Source organism: Schistocerca nitens, chromosome 11 (assembly GCF_023898315.1).
Source record: "Schistocerca nitens isolate TAMUIC-IGC-003100 chromosome 11, iqSchNite1.1, whole genome shotgun sequence".
Classification (NCBI taxonomy): domain Eukaryota; kingdom Metazoa; phylum Arthropoda; class Insecta; order Orthoptera; family Acrididae; genus Schistocerca; species Schistocerca nitens.
In genome coordinates this window covers 20,765,829-20,790,569 of record NC_064624.1, presented here as the reverse complement: position 1 = coordinate 20,790,569, position 24,741 = coordinate 20,765,829, and the positions used below count along the sequence as shown (strand labels likewise).

At 39.8% G+C, this 24,741-nt stretch overlaps 1 protein-coding gene across 2 annotated transcripts in view; it reads right to left on the bottom strand.

The window, feature by feature from the left end:
• LOC126213312 (zinc finger protein 492-like) overlaps positions 1-24,741 on the bottom strand; it is a 139,890-nt gene that overhangs the window by 70,757 nt on the left and 44,392 nt on the right. For both annotated transcript variants that reach the window (XM_049940997.1, XM_049940996.1), the window contains exon 7: positions 17,455-17,492. In XM_049940997.1, the coding sequence (XP_049796954.1) occupies positions 17,455-17,492 (38 nt within the window). The remainder of the gene's footprint in view (positions 1-17,454; positions 17,493-24,741) is intronic.

Genomic DNA, 24,741 nt, shown 5'->3' with positions numbered 1-24,741 from the left:
GGAGGCGGGCGCGCGCGGGCGGGAGCTGCGTATTCGTATTGTAATTCCTATGTATTCAGTTGAGCTCACAGCTTTTAGGTTTGTATTATTTATCGTGTGAACGAAATTTAGCACATTCCTTTCAGTACTCATGTGGTTGACTTCATACTTTTCATTAATTAATGTCAATTGCTATTTTTCACATCATACAGATATCTTTCTCACTTCACAATTCGTTTTGATCATCTGATGACTTTACAATAACGTAAATGACCGCCTAATCTAAGAGGGCTGCTCAGATTGTCTCCTACATCGTGTATGTACATCAGGGACAAGACAGGGCCTATAACACACACTTGGGAAACGTCAGATATTACTTCAATTACTTTCTATCAGTTATTACGAACTGTAACCTTTCTGGCACAAAATCACGAATCAGTGCACACTACTAGGATGATACTCCAGGGGCACACAATGTAATTGGAAGTCACTTCTGAGGAATTGAGCCAAAAGCCTTTTGAAAAACAAAAAAAATGGAATCAATCTAATGTCATCTGTCCATATGAGTTATTACTTTGCGAGAATAAAGAGCTTGTTGTATTTCACAAGAATTATGTTTTCCGAATATGTGTTGGCTATTTGTCAACAAATGACATCTTCCAGGTAATTCATAATGTTCAAACAGATTATGTTTTCCAGTATCCTACTGCAAAGCAATGTTACTGGAACGGGTCTGCGTTTCATCGGATTACTCCCATTTCCTTTCTTGGGTTCTGGAGTAATTTGCACAACTTTCCTGTCTTCGTGTACCGATCTTTCTGCAGATGAAGAGTTGTATATGACTTAAGTATCGATCTATTGCATCAGCATATTCTAAAAGGAACCTGAATGGTGTACAATTTGGACCAGAGGCATTGCCTTTCTTAAGCTGCTCCACTGCATTTAGGATACCAACGCCTGAAGTAACAGACAGTTATTCTTGATTAGAATTCAAGATGGTTCAAATGGCTCTGAGCACTATGGGACTCAACTGCTGAGGTCATTAGTCCCCTAGAACTTAGAACTAGTTGTATGTATTCACGGTGTATTTGGATAGTATTAATCGAAATATACAATTTACTACGGAGGAAGAGAGAAGTGGACAACTACATTTTTTGGATGTATCAGTAATTAAACGGGCAGATTGCAGTCTAGGGCATAAAGTGTATAAAAGAGAAACACACACACACACACACACACACACACACACACACACACACACACACACACACACACACACACTGACCATTACCTCCATAAGGATTCGAACCATCATCCCAGGCAGAAGAGAGGCGTCATTAAAACACTGGTGGACACAACTAATAATATCTGTCAGCCAGTTTACTTGCAAGATGATCTAAATCATTTGCGAACGGTTGTTAAGAAAAATGGATACGCTGACAACGAGATAGATCAAGCACTTCATCCCAGAAGAAAAGCGTGTGACAACATTCAGCAAGAACAACTGTCAGCTGGAAGAGTTTTTCTTCCATTTATTTGCAATATTACGGACAGTATTGGGAAAGTTCTGGCAAAGTTTCAAGTTATAACAATCTTTAGACCTACGAAAACGATTAGTGAGTGTAAACGTAGGCTTTCACGGCCCTTGTCACAGTCAAAAAATTCTTCTGGGGTTAAGGCCGCATTGTCAACTATAAAATTCTGACGTTTCAGCGGCTGTTGCAAGACGCCTTCCTCAGGGTGTCTGACGAAGGTGTCTTGCACCAGTCGCCGAAACGTCGGAATTTTATAGTTGACAATGCGGCCTCAAATCCGGAAGAATTTTAGTGACCAAGTTTTAGTGTTTAAGATCGGCGAAAGATGCACTACACCTCATAGCAACTCCTGAGGTGTATACAATTCCGTGTGGCTGTGTGAAGGTTTATATTGGAACAACGATAAGAAGTGTTAATACCCGCTAAACCGAACACAAAAGGCAGTGTCGACTGGAATATATCGACAGATCAGTTGTAGCAGAACATGTTTTTAAAGATGTCGACCATGAAATAAAATTTAATGAGAAAAACGTGCTAGCCAGGACATCGATTATTATGCACATATGTATAGGGAAGCTATAGAGATTCAGGAACACCACAATGATTTCAGCACAAAAGAGGACGGCTTAAAGTTAGGCAGGATATGGCAGTCAACTTTGCACCAATGATGTGACGATCTATTACATTAAATCGAGAATAATGACGTTAGTCAGAGACAGACTTACAGTCGGCCCCACGTGACTTACGTTGGTGCCCTCTATATAAAAGGGAAATCCATGGCCTGGCAGCCATCGTTGACTCACCTCCAAAGATGTTGCCCGCAGTTAGCAACGAATTACAGATAGACTATAGCCTCTCAGCCTGGAACTTTTAATTGATTGCTATCTGTACTACCTCACAGGAATATCTACTTAAGTTTCATTACAAGGTAAACTACTTCGAACAGCAATGAACATTACACCAACTGAATTTCATCCATTCTTTGTGAACATGGTTAGGTCTCTTGAAAAATTTCAGCTGAACGTATTTCAATACCTACAAGGATTTGAGATTCAGTGCTTTTTGTTACCGCTTTGAGCTCTGTTCCTTTTATAATGCAGCTACCACAATTTACAACTACAATACTTATTGTGGTTGTATCTACCCTCCTTGGGTGTTCTACTTCAGCCTTTGAAACTGAAGCCCTTTCTGCACTTACCTGAGACCCTCTCACCTAGAAAAGCCCAGTCTCCTCTACACATCCCCTATACTCGTGGAACTGCTTTCTTTGCGTAGTTTACTCCTGACCCATTTAGCAGAACCTGTAAATCCACCACCTTTTGGCGCAGGTTGAGGAATCTGCAACCTACCCAGTTGCAGAACTGTCTGGGACTCTGATTCAGACCTTCACTCCACTCTGTACGAAATAACCACGTTCAGTTTAGCCCATTATGGTGAGCTCCACCTTCATCTCTCAGGCAAGAATGGCAGTCTTTATTAGCTAGGCGCTGAAACCAGACAGAACCTATTTCATTGCAATGTGACACATTTAAGTTGCGTTTCATAAGAAATACGACCAAATTCATAAAAAAATCATTTAATATATTCGTACAAATAAAAAAATTCAAAATAGCACCCTCTTGCGTCAATACACTTCTGGAGGCGGTGTTTCCATGCCTGGAAGGCATCCTGCAATTTCTTTAGAGCTGATGTAACATGGGCCTGGATGCTTTCAATCGTGTCCCAGTGTTTTCCTTTCATGACTCCTTTTAACCAAGGAAACAAAAAAAGTCAGCAGGAGCCAGGTCAGGACTGTAGGGAGGCTGAGGTACCAATGGGGTCTTGGTCCTGGCAAGGAAATCTTTTACAATGAAGGCACTGTGACTGTGTGTTGTCGTGGTGAACTTTCCACTTATTCTTGCTGTCACTTCGGCAGCACGAGACCCTCCTTTTCAGTCTTTTGAGCACTTCCAAGTAGAAAGCTGAGTTCACTGTAGTCCCAGTAGGTAGGAATTCGTGGTGGACAATGCCCTTGACGTCCAAGAAGGCAATGTGCATGATTTTGATCCTGGACTTGCTCATGCATGCCTTCTTGGGACGGGGCGACGATAGGGTGTGCCACTCTGAACTCTGCCTTTTTGTCTCAGGGACGTACTCAAAAATCCACGACTCTTTAGCAGTGATAACTGATTTTAAAAAATGAGGATCATTTTCACACATTTCCAACATTTCTTGGCAGCGTGCTTTTATTCTTCGGTCAACACTTTTGGGACAAGTTTGGCACACATCTTTCTCATGTTCATATCTTCGGTCACAATGCGGAAAAAGGTTGTTTTTGACATGTTTAAAGTTTGTGCTATCAATTGAAGGCTCAGCTGTCTGTCAGAGTTCAAACAATCGCGCACAAGCGTCACATTTTCGTCGACTCATGCGGTTGATGGCCATTCACTGCGAGGTTCGTCGGTGATCTCCTTTCGGCCCTCCATAAACGACTTGTGCCATCGGAAAAGTTGCGATTTGGACAAGCAATCATCCCCAAAGTCATGCTGAACTAATGGAAACATTTTGGTGGCGGACTTCCTAAGTTTAACGTAAAATTTGATAGCGTACCATTCCTGTACAGAATGATCCATTGTGCCGAGTTACATAAACTCAAAACGGGGTTGACAGAAACGCACATCCTGACTCTCCGGCAGCTTGCAACTGAATGAGACAAAGAGCGTTTTGAAACTAACACCCCCATCCACTTAGCCCAGCAGGTTACAACACACTGTGGTGTACCATTGTGTTAGAAAGACATTGGTCTCATTACTCATGGAAAGCAATCTGTATTGTTACCACCAACGTGAGTCACCACTTACAGCTGGCTATGCCATGGTTTTCATGGCATTCAGAAGCACCCATTTCTAATCTGTAAAGACTCCAGCCAGTATGCACACAGAATGCACATTGGATTCCTTCCCCTCCTATGCAGCCTTATCTCTAAATGGCGCCATTACACACCTAACATCGGAGATTCCAAGTACCAGTAATACTACCCTCTGCGAATGCTCAGTCTTGCACACTGAGAGGCTTCCTTTGGAACATGGCACACGACTTCATTTGGCTCATGGATTCCATCAGCCATAGACAGCTCCCAAATCTGTTCATCAGACGAACAGAGCAGGCTCTTCGATCAGCAACACGGAAATTCTTCCACTGCCTCCCACACGCTTGAATGACTTTCCACTCAACCACAAGTGAGAGGTCAATCTGAGTGTGGACAGTACCCAATATGACTGCAGCAGTGGACCAATTGGTGTACAACACTGCCTGGAGCTGTGAGCGAAGAATCACCAACTTGATTCACACCTGAACACAGCAATTACTATATCTGTCCATACCAGAGTTGGTATTGTAGATACACAGACATATGCGAAAAATAGGAGTTGAAGGTAAGGAGCATTGACAAAATTTAAAATAAGTCGCTTCTAATGGAAACATGTGTCAGCCCACAGTACTCTGATGTGCTACTGCTGCTACTATGAGAGCTACCACTGGATTGGGCGATCTAAGTGCTGCAAGTAACACAAAACGAATGATTCAATGCAGACAGTGGTTCTATGCACTACACAGTTACTAAAGCGTATAAATGTGCCTGATAAATACACAAATGCGCACAAAATACAGGGTTTGAAGCTAAATAACAACAACAATATTACAATTATAACTATAATGACAGTAGATGTCACGAAAATATACTTACATCAATTGATAAATAATTTGCTCTCATGTGACAAACAACAAATGATAAGGATGTCAAGTCATGCATCAGAAGTCCCTGTTGTGAGCCAGTTTAAGTATTAATGCTGACGCTGATGAACAGAGAAAATGAGCAAATAAGCTTCTAACTAACACTATGTGCTTTCCCTGCGGGAAAGGTGAAGTCGTAGCAGCAGGCATCTGGTGTCAACATAATGCTGTTCAACCAAACCTACTGTTTGAATACCATTGGGTGTAAGCATGTTAGTGTCAGTGTAATATCGAAAAGGGAGTTCTAATAAGTGGTATTACTTGATAACCATCAATTTAGTGATGACAAAGTAATATCCCCCCCCCCCCCAACGAACCATGGACCTTGCCGTTGGTTGGGAGGCTTGTGTGCCTCAGCGGTACAGATAGCCATACCATAGGTGCAACCACAACAGAGGGTTATCTGTTGAGAGGTCAGACAAACGTGTGGTTCCTGAAGAGGGGCAGCAGCCTTTTCAGTAATTTCAGTCTGAATGATTGACTGATCAGGCCTTGTAACATTAACCAAAATGGCATTGCTATGCTGGCACTGTGAATGGCTGAAAGCAAGGGGAAACTACAGTTGTAATTTTTCCTGAGGGCATGCAGCTTTACTGTATGGTTAAATGATGATGGCGTCCACTTGAGTAAAATATTTCGGAGGTAAAATAGTGCCCATTCGGATCTCTGGGAGGGGACTATTCAGGAGGACATTGTTATCAGGAGAAACAAGACTGGCGTTCCACATATTGGAGTGTGCAATGTTGTGCAGGTACGTTAGGTAATTTAAAAAGGGAAATGAATAGGTTAAAGCTAGATATAGTGGGAACTAGTGAAGTTCCGTGGCATGAGGAACAAGGTTTTGGGTCAGGTGAATAAAGGGTTATAAATACAAAATCAAATAGGGGTAATGCAGGAGTAGGTTTACTAACGAATAAAAAATAGCATCGTGGGTAAGTTACTGCAAACAGCATAGTGAACACGTTGTTGTAGCCAAAATAGACACGAAACCCACACCTTCCACAGTAGTACAAGTTTATATGCTAACTAGCTCCGCAGATGACGAGATTGAAGGAATGTATGATGAGATAAAAAAAATTATTCACATAGTGAAGGGAGACGAAAATTAAATAGGTGTGGAGGACTGGAACTCGATAATAGGAAAACGAAGAGAAGGAAATGTAGTAGATGAATATGGAATGGGGAAAAGGAATGAAAGAGGAAGCCACCTGGTAGAATTTTGCACAGAGCTTAACTTAATCATAGCTAACACGTGGTTTAAGAGTCATGAAAGAAGGTTGTATACTTGGAAGAGGCCTGGAGACTCTGGAAGCTTTCCGATTGATCATGTAATGGTAAGATAGAGATTTTGGAACTAGATTTTAAATTGTAAGACAATTCCAGGGGCAGATGTGGACTCTGACCAAAATCTATTGGTTATGAACTGTAGATTAAAACTGAAGAAGCTGCAAAAAGGTGGGAATTTAAGGAGATGGGACCTGGATAAACTGACTAAACCAGAGGTTGTACAGAGTTTCAGGGAGAGCATAAGGGAAAAATTGACAGGAATGGGGGAAAGAAATACAGTAGAAGAAGAATGGGTAGATTTGAGAGATGGAATAGTGAAGGCAGCAGAGGATCAAGTAGGTAAAGAGTTGAGGGCTAGTAGAAATCTTTGGGTAACAGAAGAGATATTAAATTTAACTGATGAAAGGAGAAAATATAAAAATGTTGTAAATCATGCAGGCAAGAAGGAATACAAATGTCTCAAAAATGAGATCGACAGGAAGTGCAAAATGGCTAAGCAGGGATGGCTAAAATACAAATATAACAATGTAGACGCATATATCACTAGGGGTAAGATAGATACTGCCTACAGGAAAATTAAAGAGACCTTTGGAGAAAAGAGAACCACTTGTATGAATATCAAGAGCTCAGATGGAAACCGAGTTCTAAGCAAAGAAGGGAAAGCAGAAAGGTGGAAGGAATATACAGAGGGTCTATATAAGGGCGATGTACTTGACAATATTATGGAAATGGAAGTGGATGCAGATGAAGATGAAATGGGAGATATGATACTGTGTTAAGAGTTTGATTGAGCACTGACAGATTTAAGTCGGAGCAAGGCCCCAGGAGTAGACAAAATTCCATTAGAACTACTGATAGCCTTGGGAGAGCCAGCCCTGACAAAACTGTACCATCTGGTGAGCAAGATGTATGAGACAGACGAAATACCCTCAAACCACTTTAAGAATATTATAGTTCCAATCTCAAAGAAAGCAAGTGTTGATGACGTGTGAAAATTACCAAACCGTCAGTTTAATAAGTCACAGCTGCAAAATACGAACACGAATTCCTTACAGACCAACGGAAAAACTGGTGGATGCCGACCTCAGGGAAAATGAATTTGGATTCCATTAATATGTTGGAACACGTGACGCAATACTGACCCTACGACTTACCTTCGAAGACACATTAAGGAAAGGCATTTGTAGACTTAGAGAAAGCTTTTGACAATGTTGACTGGAATACTTTCTTTCAAATTCTGAAGGTGGCAGGGGTCAAATCCAGGGAGCAAAAGGCCATTTACAATTTGTACAGAAACCAGATTGCAGTTTTAAGAGTCGAGGGGCGTGAAAGGGAAGCAGTGGTTGGGAAGGGAGTGAGACAGCAAGCAGTAAAGGAAACTAAAGAAAAATTTTAAATAGGAATTAAAATCTATGGTGAAGAAATAAAAACTTTGAGGTTTGCCGATGCGACGAGACTGTAATTTTGTCAGAGACAGCAAAGAACCTGTAAGAGCAGTTGAACGGAACACACGGTGTCTTAAAAGGAGGCTATAAGATGAACAACAAAAGCAAAACGAGGATAATGGAATGTAGTCTAATTAAATCAGGCGATTCTGAGCGTTGAAATTAAAATTTAAAACAGTCTTGATCGCAATCTTGTTAAAATATTTTTTTATTGGGGTATTTGTATGGAGTGTAGCTATGTATGGTTGTGAAACGTGGACGATACATAGTTAGGACAAGAAAAGAATAGAAGCTTTCGAATTGTGGTGCTACAGGAGGTCAAAGATTACATAGGTAGAATGCTACAGGAGAAGGTTGAAGATTAAATGGGTAGATCATGTAACTAATGAGGAGGTACTGAATAGAATTGGGGAGAAGAGAAATTTGTGGCACAACTTGTCTAAGAGAAGGGATCGGTTGGTAGGACATATTCTGAAGCATCAAGGGATCACCAATTTAGTACTGGAGGGCAGTATGGAGGGAAAAAATCGTAGAGGGAGACCAAAAGATGAGTACACTAAGCAGATTCAGAAGGATGTAGGTTGCAGTAGTAACTTGGAAATGATGAAGCTTGCACAGAATAGAGTAGCATGGAGAGCAGCATCAAACCACTCTCTGGGCTGAAGACAACAACAACAACAACAACAACAACAACGATATTCTCCTTGGATTAATGACATTGAGCATGCAGTGTGTCAACGCAGATTTCATCCTTGTTCCGCAGAAAAGTTTGCTCTCCCCTGATGTTCCCTGATGTTACAAAGTGATCATACCATCGCTGTAGGGGATTCAGTCGGTACAGTTAAAATATTTAACAGAGGGAGCACAGATCTACAGGAGCTGATTTTTAACATTTAATGAAATGCAGTACAGGATGAGCTAGAGTGTTGGCAAAGATGGCAGTCACATATTCTCCAATTCTACAACACACTGTGCAGTAATTTACTGTCGATAGCTTGCCAAACTCTCCCCTCATTAGAAACTACCATAGCTCTACTCCATGATGCATTCTGTGCACTGAGGTAAGTGTCAATGTATTATTCAACATTACCAGATGTGGGCACTGAATTATGATCGTATTTAAGTTTGTTTATATGCCCAGCTGTAACTAATACTTTATAAAACCCCTCCATTTCAATGTAAATAAACAGTTACCACCATGACAAAGTGGACGAAAGAAACAGTCTCACCCCAAGGGTCTTTAAATGACTGGTCCTGCAATGATGAAGGTATAAACCAGAAGAACGAGACGAATGGATCATTACTTCCTGATATTAGAAATGCTTTGGTTATTGGGGCTTCATGCTGTGGAAAATAATCAAATTTTTACACTGTTGACATATCCTGTGGGAGTCCACTTAGAGCATGTGCATATTTTTCAAAAATACTGTTTCAGTTAAAATATCAGCTACTGCAGGAGATTTTGCACGGAATTGAGGGACTAACAGGCAGTGATATTCACCACCTGAAAAAGTAGAACAAAACAGCACATTCTTATTTGGCAACATCTCTGTGGGAAATCACGATATGTGCAGATATTTCTGCTTTGCTCACCGCATGCAAATCAATATATTTTATTTCAGTGAGACATACTTACGCATCCAAAAGCTGTTGGTCTGGAATGCACCAACCTTGTAACTTTCGAACAGGCAATCTGAATTAAAGCATATTTTCGAAGCACATCTAGGAACAGAAATGTTACTCAATGAATTCGTTATATGTAAGGATTGCTGGATTAACTCTCAGCATAGCTTGCTGGTTACAGATAAAACTAGTAAATTGAATGAGAGTCAATAGAAACAGAACTTTAACTAGATTCTTCAAAAAGGCAATGCACCAAAATGCACATGTGTCAGTATATTGTACACTATGTACAAATTTGCAGATGTGTTGCACATTCATTAAGAGGACGCAAGGCACGCGCATTTGACAAAAAAATGGAGGCAATCAACACTAAATTAATGGAACTGAAGGTCTTGTTAAGAGAGGTGTTATGAATTTGAGGTGTTGGATGTTCATATACAGAAATATGAACTGTGTGTCAACGAGAAAATTAAAGGAGTCAGTATAAAACTAATGTATGTGTGAAATATTGATGTGATAGCTAAGGCCCTTCATGCCCATCACCACCAATTGTCTCAAAGTAAACCTAAGTTGTAAACTGTCTCAAAAATGGCGTAATTCAAAAATGGTTCAAATGGTTCTGAGCCCTATGGGACTCAACATCTGAGGTCATCAGTCCCCTAAAACATAGAACTACTTACACCCAACCAACCTAAGGACATCACAAACATTCATGGTGAAGGCAGGATTCGAACCTGCGACTGTAGCGGTTGCACAGTTCCAGACTGAAACACCTAGAACTGCTCGGCCACAACGGCCAGCAATGGCTTAGTTTACACCAACATGTTGATAAGAAAGTATAATGTTAAAAACTGGAAATTTGACCGAAGTTACTTTGGTGAAAGTAAGGTCAACTGCAACAAGACCATTATCTCTCAGTAATATTTAAGCCAGTAACTGACAGGCTGAAAGAGCTGTCATGTACTACGGATAGAATCAGAAATAGGAGGAGGAGGAGGAGGAGGAGGAGGAGGAGGAGGAGGAGGCATGCTGAGTTAAGACAGAACATATGGGGTCATCAGGGCGAAACCATATTTCTTAGGTAAGCACACAATACGTTTAACCACGAAGGCAGTAAGAATTGTTAACAAGGAATCTGGAAGATTGCCTAGGCTGTTACAGTTAATAATTTTGAAAATGGCGAATGTTAAAAATATACTCTGTAACTATAAAAACACGTGGTGCAATATTAAGTATGACGAACGCATGTAAAACCCCGAAAGGATGAATGGATGTCTCATAGAGCGACAAATACAGGACTGTAACTACAGCAGCAGTAGCAGCTCCACATAGTGTAGATAAAAGTCGAAGTTCAGCAAGAAAGACTAAACAATCTGCCTCTGAAGTATATAAATTATGGTAACTAAATGAAATCATAGCTCGATTACAACTGTTTACAGCTTCAGTTAGGCAAGAGATTGCAGATTACATGAACAAAATGTTATTGATCTTACCTGAGCTTAGAAAAATACGCATCGTCGAGTAATTGCGAAGATAGTAGCTCACGAGCTTTACAGACCTGCATGCAGAATATACCTGATAATACGAGGAATGGATTATGCATGGCAGGCTGATCTCTTAGATACACAGGACTACTTACAATCAAATAATGGTTTCAACTACATTCTCACAGTCACAGGCACACACGGTCACAGGCACAGAGGATTCTGAATAATTGTTGCACACAGGACTAAATCGACTGCCCAACCGACTTGAGGCATATGATGGAAGTGAATTTTACAATAGGCATTTCAAAGCAGAATTGGAACGATGTGGGATAAATCACTATTCAACATTCTCTCATTTGGAAACTATTATTGCCAAATGGTTGAACTGGATAATTAGAAACCGAATGTAGAAGCAATTTAATCTTCAACGTACGTGCAAATGCCTGAACATACAGCCACAAATCATTTCAAGTATAATCACATTATTCACCACAGAATTAAAAACAAACCTATTGATGTTACAAACGAATTATGGGAACGCTTCGAACCCAATATGTTCCTCATACAGCAGGTCATAAGATGTTGAGGGAACAGGGCATTGATGAAATGGCTTAGTTTCTCATCAAAGCACTACAGCTGGGTGAACACTTGCATTTTGCTATGTAATACGAAAAGCAAAGCTCAAACCATGCAGTAGTGTGATATGAGTGCTAGGAAACGTATCAACAAAGTTGGAGGTGGCATTCTCAAGAATCTGCGATCAGAAGTTTGTATCTCTGGATACAGTTTCTGCGGAGTTGGAACAAAATTGAAATAGCACCTAGCTTATGGTGATAAGGGCTTTGATGCTTTGGACAATGTACGCAAAGAGCACATGATCGCCTACACTACAAACAAAGATCACCATATTGCAGACCAAATATTTATTGATGAGGTTGTGCAGGTATGTCAAGAGATGGATATTCATGTAGGACAACCTATGTCTGCATATGTGGTTGATAAGGCGATGTTTGCTCGAACTTAAATTGGGTACTGGACTAACCTTCAAGCAAATACTGAATGCAGCTCACTGCATACTAAACAAGAAGAAAAACCTATGTGATGTTTAAAAAATTCGTGACAGCGGCAAAACGAGCCTAGAGGCAGAAAGAAGGAAGGAAACGATGTGTTAAAAGGCATAGGTTGCTACCAATACCAAAGAGATCTGGTGGACCAATTCTGTTTATGATACCTCCATTTGCTGGGCTGTCAGCCACTGGTTTCATTAGCTAGGAGACCTGATATATTTCAAGCAGTACAGAACATCCAAAAATGCGAAAAGTAATTACAAGCAGCTAAAAGGCATAATATGACCATGGAGGCCATCGCTATGGGTAAAGGCTTATATTTACAATACAGGAAATAACTTTGGTTGTACATTTAAGAAACAGCCCACAGCAGTGGTACTGGAAAGAAGGATTAAAAACATAGATCCGCTTAAACTCGTCAGAAAATTTAAAATCGCGATATTTTACAGCATGTTTATGTAGGATACATGGCCTGAGACAGTGTGGAAACCCAAGAAACGTGGAACTGTCAATTTAGATGTTGTTCAGGGTATGTAGCGCTTTGTGATTTAAGGCCACATGAAATATTGTGTTGTCATTTTACCAATAGGAACCAGCTGTTGTACAATGTTCGACACTACCATAACTTCAGTTCATACCTCTGAGGATATTTCTGCATGGTATTTTTCCAGAAAATTGCATAAAAACAAGCAGTATGCAAGTCTCCACATCATTTGAGGCTGCAATGTAAGTACACTCTAATGCTAATTGGTCTAAATTGAAAGCAAACTACTTTCCTCCAATAGATGAGCAGGGAATAGTGATGTACAGAATCAACTGGTCTGGAAACACACAAAAGCATAGCTAACGTCACTGAATTAATAATAAATTGCGTCTAGGGAATGGGGAAGTTGTGGCAATACCTCCTGGCTCTTGCCACATTGTCAATTCATATGTACACTTGAAACGTTTTGCTGAGGGATTTGAGGTACATGTAAACGTTAATATGTTTAAATCAGAGATAAAAACGAAACACATTGCGGACTTCAGTCACAAATATTCAATAGGATGGCTACTACATTTCTCAAAGGGTCAAGTGATGGTGTATAATACTGATAAAATTTTTGAGTTATCAACTGGTGGCCATACTGTCAGTAAGTACAATTCGCATAGAGCATAATATTGCAACGAATTTTGTACCTTGATAACAGGTTAGTCCATACTATTTATCCATTTTTTCCTACAGTGGGTCCTGCTTATAAAAGTGAAGAAAATGAAGTCCACAATGAACATGGGCTGCTACACGAAGCCAAGGAGGTGAAGGGTTCACAACCATCACGAATGTGGCAGGTACCGTGAAGTTAGGCTGCCAAAGCAAAAGCCAAAAGTGAACTCTGGGATGTAACAGAAGAATGGCATGTCCCATACTGGCAGGCAAGGGAGTCTTCAAATATGAGGGAATAGGATGAGTGGCCACACGTGAGAGAGATACAACATGCCTATCCACTGAGGAGGACATCATGCCAGTATGACTAGTAGTTCAGCATCTTCTGCACAGACACTCAACTGGGCTAGTGAAAAAGCCACCAGTGGCGAAACGTATTCCGTGGTAGTGGAGTGTGTTAAGACACCATATGATGGACAGAGGTGCAGAGGAATAAACTAAACACCAACAGTCTAGTTATGAATGGACATGGGATAAAGAAAACGGAGCAGGGTAGTCTCATCAACTCACCTGGAAGTAGCACTTAGGAGATGCAAGACACTAAGGAACTAGGTACTATGTAGAGCCAAGTAAGAATACATGGGAGGACCAAGGAAGTTTCATATCAGACATGAGCCCCAGGAATTTTCTAGGTTCAGCGAGTGGAAGAACAAAAGGCGCAAGATGTAGGATGGTGTAAGAAACTCATTTCACCGAGAAATATTCAAACAAAAGGTTTTGGCAGTGGAAAGTGAAAGCCACTGCACAAGCTTCACGAGAAAAAACGATAGGAACGACACTGAAGACGCTGCTGAAGGAGATAAGTTGATGTAGAACTGCAACAGATCGTAAAATCCTTGACAAAAAGGGAGGTGAGATGGCTGGTGGGAGAATCCATACTATGGTTAATGGGGATAGCAAAGACAATGATACTCAGATAAATGTGTCCGACAAAGCCAAACCATATAAACAGATGTATATGGATGATGGTTCAAAATGTGGAGAGCACATCTCCACAAGCGAATGACATTCCTGCACACCTCAGTCCACCAGGGACCAGGACATGCTACAGTAAACTTGAAGTGCATGGTATGGAACAGTCTGCAATGGAAGGATAACGTTCAGAAGATTCCTTACTTGGTCATCACAGCTATGTGAAGGTCGTGAAGGAGGAGTAAAGCCTCCAGTCGGCCTCAGAAACCTGCCAACTGGGTTTGCACTCAGGTGGGGTAGAAGTCTGAAAATGGATAGCACACAGAAAGTGATCACTTGAGTATGTGTCAGAGGGAGTGGGCCATTCAAGATTACAGGTGAGCTGGACAGTGCAGAACGAGAGGACGAAATGGTAATAAGTGTGAATGGAATCTGAAAGAAACATGGGTGCTCCAGTGCTAAGAGGGATGATTCAGAAGGTCAGCTAAGAGGTAACGTCTTGGACAGGTTCTCCAGGAGCCTCAAAGCGGATGGTGGGAACTGAAGTCACCAAGTAGCAAAAAGGAGTGAAGGAGCTGACCAATGAGCTGGAGTAAGTCTGACTTGGTAACAGCAAATAACAGAGGGCTGTAGATGTTACAAAGAGAAAAGGTGAAATGAAGGAGGAAAAAGCAGACTGCAACAGCTACCCAACGAGTGTTCAGTGAGATGGATGACCAGCATGGCTCCATCAGGTGGAATGCAGTCCTCGGGGGAAAGGTCACAGAGTCCCAGAACGAAATATGAGAGGTCAAAGGGGTTGTGAGGACAATTTTTTTCTTGGAAGCAGAAAACAAGCGAACACTGCAATTCCAAGAGCAGCTGTAATTCCTCCTTGTTGGATCTAGTACCACAAATGTTCCATTGGAGAAGAGTCATAATGGGGATTGGGGAGGAGGGAACAAATGAAGGTTAGTCACCTTGCGGTTGCTGAGTACCAGCCTTCAAAAATTCACTGCTACAGGGGCAGAGGCTGGAGAATCCTGTTCATGAGATCTACAAACATTTTGTCATTCTCCTTGGGTCAGCCTTTGAATTCCATGGCAGAAAATCAGTAGGCAGTGGGCACCAGCAAAATGGAGGTCAGCTGGGTGAGGGTATATGTGCCAACAGCACTGAAGGGGATCTCTAAGTCAGGGAAGGAGAAAACCGTTCATTTTTGTTTGATTTCATAGAACTTTCTAGATGGCAGATGAAGACTACATTTTTAGCTGTAGAAAGTATTTGCGGGAGTACTGCTTTTGTCCTTCCAGCCTGATAGTTCTGTAGCAGGCGATTTCGTCATCAGGGGCAAGGATTTGATGGCTTGTTGTGCAGCCGCAGGAGGAGAAGGAGATGCTACTGTGACCTGAGTGATTTCACTACTGCAATACTGAACTTGAAGTTGCAAGTCTGGGTGGGCATATTCTCCATTATTCATGGCATAGCAAAAATGATACTGTAAATGCCAGATGGTAAAATGCAAGGATCTTGACTAGCAAACAACTGTGAGTGACAAGGTGGAGTTTGATGTCCTTCACTCAGATCTCCTGGATGGCTCACTCATTAAGACACATGGGACATTCATGGGATTACAACTGATACAGCAGAGAGGAGGCAAACAGCTGCCCTAATGAGCATCTCTGCCAAGAGTAACACATTTGGCCATGTTTTGACAGGATATGTGTTTTATTATAATGTTGAACTCATTTTGTTTGTAATGTATGGTTGGACCATGATGACTTCATAGCCTGCCTTAATCTTTGAGGCAAACACTACTTGAGCAAATGGTAGAAAAAGAGTGCATGTGGGCTTTAAGTTTGCATCCATCTTTTTCATTACTCAATGGGGCACAGTGATGCTATGATTAGAGGGAAGTGTGGATTTCTCCCTCGGTGAGGCTATCTAGCATCAGAATGTAAAGAACACCATGTGAAGAATTCAGTGAACGATGGTCCTCAACACAAACAGGATAACTCTGGAGGAGTGATTCTGTAAGCAATTGTAGGGCCCGAAAATCACAATACGTCTTCAGAAGCAAAGTTGTATTACATAAATGACAAAAGAATTTCACAGGGCCTGCAACTACAACAACACCTTTTAGAATAATGCAAGCATGAACCATAGCAAAGGACTGACCACCTCCGGTACGTGATACTATGAGGAACTGATGTACAGCTGGTATGGCCTTGAAATCTTTAGCCTCATTCTGTTTATGTTTAGTAGACACACCCTAAGACGTTGATTGAGCCACTGCAAAAAATCCCCATGATTGCCAACATCTGCAATGGCATGCTCCTTCCAATTGGGTGCCCCCTCAGAGGGGGATTCACACACTGTAAATGACTGTTCACACCTCCCGAACTCCTGACAGAGGGACCAACTGGCATTTGGGAAAGTAACAGTCACCCCTCTCTGGGCCTGGCCTGTATCAGAGGGTATGTGTGAACCCTATTGTTGACCCAGAGCTAGGAATTATGCATTACCTTGTCACCTGTAATGTGTCTAATGAAAGAGCCAGCCTTCAGGAACACACCAGGATGATGGAGGAACAAAGAGAATGAGGATTTACCAGTTAAGTCTTCACAACCTTACTGAAACTGGCACCAGCTACTCACAATTCTTCTTGATCATGGCCCGTAAACTGTCACCACTACAAGCTTGTGTGTTTCCTGAGCACCACTGTGGCACAGCATTGAAAGAGTTGTCCAACACTATATTCATTCATCTGAAAGGCTGGGAATCAGCTCCGATTTTTTGATTTATAGCCACTCACCCTTTCTTGTTCTACTGCAGTATGACATTAGCTTGTGGCTATCAAGATGAATTTGTTGAATGTCAGTGATTTTCAAGTGATGTTCTGGATTAAGCACAACACAGCTGCTGATATACAACCTGAACATTTGTCTTCCTGTACAGATATTAGACATGTGCTCTATTTATTTAGGAACAGTCACATAATGGTTGTTGCACAGAACAGCATTACTGACCATACTGCCTTGTAATGTTGGTGCTTATTGGTAATTCTAAATAATTAAAGTAGTGTATTTTATTTCTGAAGTACTCTCACAATAAATAAAAATTAATATTTCTCAAAAAGTTCTGCAGAGAATTATGAAAACTTACCTTGCACTATCAGATGCATATCTTGTTGAGGCTTCCACCTGAAACATTTCAAGAAATGGTCAGTGATTTACAACTGATGGGACAGTAAATAAATAGATTTATATTAACACCTACCAACATGTGATTAGTCCACCAAATGCTGTAAGTGAAGCTTGAAAATATCATTAAAGAGGACATGATAAACTGTTGCAGTTAATGAAACAGAATATTAGTCAGAATTCACTTTCCATTTTCTCAATTTGTCTTCAGTACTGTAAATAACTACACAAGCTAGTAATTTGGTTGTAGCCATACTTCCTACTAGACACTTCACATTTTTAACCTGTCATGCACTTCCGTCTTGTGTAAAATTTTCATTCACGTTTTTTTTATTATGAAAACTGCCATTCACTGACAGAAGAATTGATTATCATAAATGACACATTTGGGCCTTTGTGCTCTGGGCAGCCCAGATGAACTTGCAGAGGTGAGGAGCGACTTCTAAACCCAACCTTAAGTTCACACCCAGAACTACATACAGAGCTGGACCATTAAATATACAAACATTAATAAATATTGGCAAACTCAAAATACTTTCAGACACTATAAATATATAACAAAATTGGTATTACAAAACAGCACATTCACAGATGAAGAAATACCACATTCAGAGAACTGTAGATTTTTACATAGAACACAGGGAAGAAATTCGCGAAACTATCCCAGAACTAGGCTCTGCATTCATAAACGTCAAATCTATGTTGCAATCAGTACCAAATTTTTCCATTACCTCCAGAAAGACTCACTCCCTGCAGTAATCCAATATTTAGATGAGAGGTACACAATAATTGATGCACAATAAATCATGTTAACAAGAACAATGCAGAAAGCAAAACAGTCCTGAGAACTATGTTGAGAAGCATCTGTTGAAGTTCCAGAGGAAAACGTAAGTTTTTATTAAATTTTTATCCTCAGATTGATACAGAATGGAGATGACAACACTTTCTGCCTAAACTGCTATTAATTAAATGTATTCACAACTGGAATTTTGACTTATGCCATTCTCAGGTGACAGCTTACTATGAACTATGTCGAAGTTATTACATGTCATGATGCCTAGTCATTGGGGAGTGGATATAAAGATGTGCAGTATGATATGACTGACAGAAATTAGTACATTAAGTACTAACATTGTCTGGACATACAGATTATGAAGACTCCAGTCTTGTAATGACTATGGAATTTGCAAACACGGTTAACACAAGGAAAATACTACCTCAAAAGGAATTATAAAGGTTTCAGACATACACTGACTTACCACTTGAGAATCATACAGCCGCCAAATTAATTTTGAATAAATATATACCATAACAGTCCAGGGAGAAAATGTTTTCATTTATAAATGTCTGCCTGACTGTGGATGTAAGAAAAAAGGACAAACGGTAAGAAAAAGACAGTTAGCTAAATTGTTGGCAGATAAGCATCCCACCACACACACACACACACACACACACACACACACACACACACACACACACACACACACACACACACACACATATATATATATATATATATAAATCAATAAAAAGATATGCAATCAACACTAATATGATTTGATAATATCACATAGCTTATGTGCCAATAACAAAGCACAATTCCAAGAACTTGATAAATTTCATAGTCAGACATAGATACCTGTTGAAATTGACCATTACCACTGATTAATAAAAGTGGTTCCTGGCCTAGAATAACTGATAATCATGTTCACAGAAGATTCAAAGAAATTACATGAAAAGTTCAAGGAGAAAACTACAGCAGAAATTCTAAAATACAAGATATATCAGGGATGGCTTAGGACAGGAAGGTCCTGTGATGGGCAGATTGATGAAGGACTAAAGTGGCAAAATACTATTGGAATACATTTGTAAAATTTTAGAAGGTTTATGACTATAAAGCACGACTGCTTTTATTCAAAATACTAAAAAATCTGACATGCAGAATACAACATGAGTCCTTTTAAAAGAACTTCAGCCTCATTTGATATAAGAATAGACTTTAGCCAAGGCAATGGACTAACTCCATTCTTCTTTCAGACCATAATAGAAAAATGAACAGTGAACAGATGGAGCACTTGTCAGAACATAATACCACAAGTTGAATACTACTTGGTTAGAAAATGGATGTCAAAATTTTCTGTTATACTTTTGTAGATAATTTAGCAATACTGATAGCGTAGAGAAGGTACAAAACAGAGAGAAAGAAAAATAGTAGGAAAAGCATGACTACTTATCTCCTCTGATAAGAAGCAGTAATGGGGGAACAGCAATACTGCAAAATCCCACTCAAATACTGAGTATGAGAGTATCAGGGGAAGACAAATTTAAGGATCTATGATAAGTCATATGGCCAAATGGTGGAGAAAATGGAGCCACAAGAGGAAGACTATGAAAGATGGACTTTGCATTACAGTAAACAGAAGATGTTCATAGTAAATATTCATTCTCCAAAATTGCAGAACCTCTGACTCGGAAGGCAGTCATTTGGCCAGAATACACATCTGTATCATAAACACTGATTTCAGATTTAACAAATAATAGTGAAAATTATGAAAAAAGAAAAGATATTAGGAAACAGAACACCAGTACAAACATTTAAATTCAGAAACAATAGACAAGTATATATAAATATGTAGGAAAATATCTGGGGCCAGAATTTGGCAAAGAAGGGTAATGAGTCTTAGCATACTGAAAACACTCATTGGCTGACAGAAGTGCACAAAGACCTACAAGACACTTGTATAAATACGCAAGAAATTGAAAACTGAACCAAATACAGAAACAGAATTGAGTTGATAAATTCTCCACAGCAAAATAGTTCCAAAAAGACAAGATAGAAACTAGACATCAGGTGAGTGGAGAGAAATACGTGTACAGATGAAGGAGTAGCATAAAGAAATGTTAAACCTTAGCTGGCCTGTAACTGAGCAGAACAAAAAAATTTGTTTCTCATTTGTAATACCTTCGCAGTACAGCATAGTGGTGCTGTATGTACTGCAAATGAACTACAGCAAGGAGGTCAAAAAGTCTCTGCAAATATGCAGATAACAGTATTTGGAGTGTTTTGTTAGGCTACAGCAGTGCTCAGAAGTATTTTTCAGTTGCGTTGTTATGCTGTCAGTACTGCTTGCATGCAGTCACAGAAGAGCAATGCATTTGTGTTTCACTCCATCAAGCACTTCATGCTGCTGTTGTTACATATCTAGTAAATGAGCAAAATCATACAACAATGTAAGTATATATTCTTTTAGCTCAAAAGTATGTAACTTGCCTTGATGGTATGTTATTCATTAACCACAATAACTCAGGTATTTAATCAGTGATTGTTTATTTGTAGAGAACTAGAAGTATTACAAAATGGAACACTTGCTTGATGTGAAACAAACTGTTTGGCATGTCTTCAAGACTGGGAGGTAACAGTCTAGCACTGCTACAGAGTATGGCATATTGCAACAACTAACAAGTGTGCAAAGTCAATGGCATGAACAGCATGTAACAGTAACCAATAAGCTACGTCCGATCATCCTTGATGAAGAGCGAGGATGAAAGACATTGATTTATTGATTTATTTTATTTCATTAACAGTACAGAGTAACCCACCACCTAGAAATTTAAGGTGGGTCAGACGCTTCTGAATCTAACAGCAAAGACTTCTCATTGTTACAATCTTATAGGTATAAAGCTGCTATGCTTTTTAAAAAAATAATATGAAGAAAATAATATATAAAATTTTCTCTTAGGTTACAGCGAATGCAATGCTTAACAATTGTTAAAATGGTTCAAATGGCTCTGAGCACTATGGAACTTAACATCCGAGGTCATCAGTCCCCTAGAACTACTTAAACCTAACCAACCTAAGGACGTCACACACATCCATGCCCAAGGCAGGATTTGAACCTGCGACTGTAGGAGTCGTGAGGTTCCAGACTGAAGTGTCTAGAACTGCTCTTAAAGTGGTTCCATATAATTTGTTACTACCTAGTTGATGAGAATATAATTTATAATATGCACATATCAAAGAAAAATAAATGAAAAGAATATGTAATACAATGAGTGCAGCGAAAGAACATGCCGTATTTGGAAGTGTAATATAGTCTAAGTAGCACGTTGGCTGATAATGGCGTATTTCTACGTATTTCAGATGATAAGGTCTTGGTACAACCTCGAGCTATTCTCATCTGAAATGGTTTGTGCTAAGGACAGAATGATTTGTAGGCAATCAGCTGTAGCTCCAAGAGAAACACCTCAACAAATCAGGGATGATCTGAAGCAACATAATTGACTGAGCCCACACACGTCTACCATAAAAAGTCACTTAGTAACAGGCGATTTACATGATAAATGAAATAAACCAGCTCATAAATTCAAAAACTAGGGACAGGATAAACTTTCCAAGGAAACCCTGAACTTGGAATGCCAAAGACGGATTTAAGGTTTTATGGAGTGACAAAAACAAATTTAACATTTTTTTCTGATGGTGTGGAGTATACAGGGTGAGTCACTAACTATTGCCACCAAGAGTAACTCTTAAAGTATGATAGGAGTTGAGAGGTTTGTGAGACAAAAGTTGCATGGTACAACAGGGGCCACAGTATGAAATTGGTTGATTGTTGCTTCAGAGATATAAAGGTCAACTTTGCTTTTTAAATGGGATGCTACAGTCTGATACTTATTTTCTGATAGCAGCTATGGAGATGAATCCGACGATGTTTAACACTAATGTCTTTGAAGGTCAATGAAGGTCAAAAAGGTGGCTTGAACATCCATTTACAGAAGGTGTTCGAAGTGATGACCATTGGTATCAATGCAGTGCTGCGATCTTCTTACCATGGATGGAGTGGTATTTCTTATCACATCAGCACTTATGGTAACACATGCTCTGACAATTGTCTCATATCTCATGCAAATAGATAAGCAGAATTGTAATAAATAGATTACAATTTCATATCCTTCAATTACCCAATGGCAGTTTTTTGTATTACACACTTATGTTTATGTTATTGTAACTAATGCCTTCTATAAAACATTTTTGAGTGCTACTGTAATAGGACTGTATTAAGACCCACGGTGAGACGAAAGAAGGAGATAGTAAAGAACAGTGGCAGAGTACAAATACTGTTTTGTTCTGCAGATCACTATATGCAATCTGGTGACCATCTGGACAGCAGCAACAATTCTTAAGTACATTGATGTGAGCTCATCAGATCAAATCAAAATGTATTCGAAGAAAACAACTACCATATTTTACAGACTGTAAGGTGCACCTTAATTTTCAATCAATTTTTAAGGAAAGTACATTTTTACCCCTTTTTTATTAGATTGCAAAGTCAGCCAAAAAATTTCTTAGTTTATAAAACCAAAATGACCTTGTAAGATCACTGACATTCATTATCTCAACTTTCCTCAGCATCATTGTCCTCTATATATAAGATGGTCTTCACTACCATTATGAGCATTATTTATGTCGACCTACTAAAAGATTTAACGATGATATTTTCTCTCACCCTACATCGCAACTGCTTTACTGACTGACACACTTGTTTGTTTGTAGATCATTTTAGAACTCCCTTTGTCATGAATTCATGTTGGGCTTAATCCATCACCCATTTGTTCCAATCCTCTTCCATTTACAATTTAAATGCACTGAAATGCCATGGAAACTGGTATACACATGCGTATTCAAAGATAGAGGTATGTCAACAAGCAGGATATGACACTGCAGACTGCAATGCCTATATAAAACAAGAAGTGTCTGGCACAGCTGTTTCATCAGTTACTGCTTCAACAATGACAGGTAATTAAGATTTAATTGAGTCTGAATGTGACGTTATAGGCAGTGCATGAGCGATGGGACAGCATTTCTGAGATAACAATGAAGTGGAGATACTCCCGTATGGCGATTTCATGAGTGTTCAGTGAATATCAGGAATCCATTAAAATATAAAATTTCTGACATTGCTGTGGCCAGAGAAGGATACTGCAAGAATGGGACCACCAATAAATAAAGAGAATCATTCAACATGATGGATGTGCAATCCTTGCACAAATTGCTGCAGGTTTGAATACTGGGCCAACAAAAAGTATCAGCGTGCAAACCATTCAACAAAACATCACTGATATGGGCTTTTGGAGCCGAAGGCCCACCGTGCACCCTTGATTACTGCACGACACAAAGCATTACACCTCAATTTGGCCTGTCAACACCAGCATTGGACTGTTGAGACTGGAAACATGTTACCTTGTCAGATGGGTCATTTCAAATTGTATTGAGCAGATGGATGTGTAAAGGTATGGAGATAGCCTCGTGAATCTATGGACAATACTTCAGCAGGGAACTGTTCAAGGTGGTGGAGGCTCTGTAATGGTGTAGCGCATGTGCTGGAGTGATATGGGACACCTGATACATTTTGATATGACTGACAGGTCACACGTACATAAGTATCCTGTCTGATCACCTGCAGCCATTCATTCATGTCCATTGTGCAATCTGACAGACTTGGGCAATACCAGTAGAATTGCTACAGAGTGGCTCCATGAACACTCTTCTGAGAAACACTTCTGCTGGCCACCAAATTCCCCTGGCATTAACATTACTGAGCAAAACTGGGATGTCTCATGACATGCTCTTCAGAAAAGATCTCCAGTCCCTCATACTCTTTCTGATTTATGGTCAGCCCTGCAAGATTCTTGGTGTCAATTCTTCCCCTTCAGTACTTCAAACATTAGCTGAGTACATGCCATGTTGTGTTGCAGGACTTTTGCATGCTCACTGGGGATCTACATCATATTACACAGGTGTACCAGCTTATTTGGCTTTTCAGTGTAATGTATTTTTCAAGAAGTTGCAATTGTGAAGTAAGTCCTCCTGCAATAACAGCAAGCTCTGTATTTAATTGTCTCCATTTCTCTATCACAGAATTTTACAAATGACTACTGAAGTGATCTAGCACAAGAAGAGAACTCATCTTCAACGAAGTGACTTTCCTTTGCTTTGTTAATCCACAATTTCATACCAGCCTCATCCATCCAACCCTTGTCACATACATGAACAACACCTGCCAGTATTCCACAATGTTTTGACATTTTTTAGCACTTGAAAATGATCACTGGATTAAGTTTAGTGCCATCAACACAACACGAAAGAACAACGGTGTAGTGTTTTAATAGTTACTGTTTTAGCACTTTTCATGGCAACAATTTTGTTACTTGGCAATCAAGTCTTTATGCACTATTTAACTTAGTTCCATAC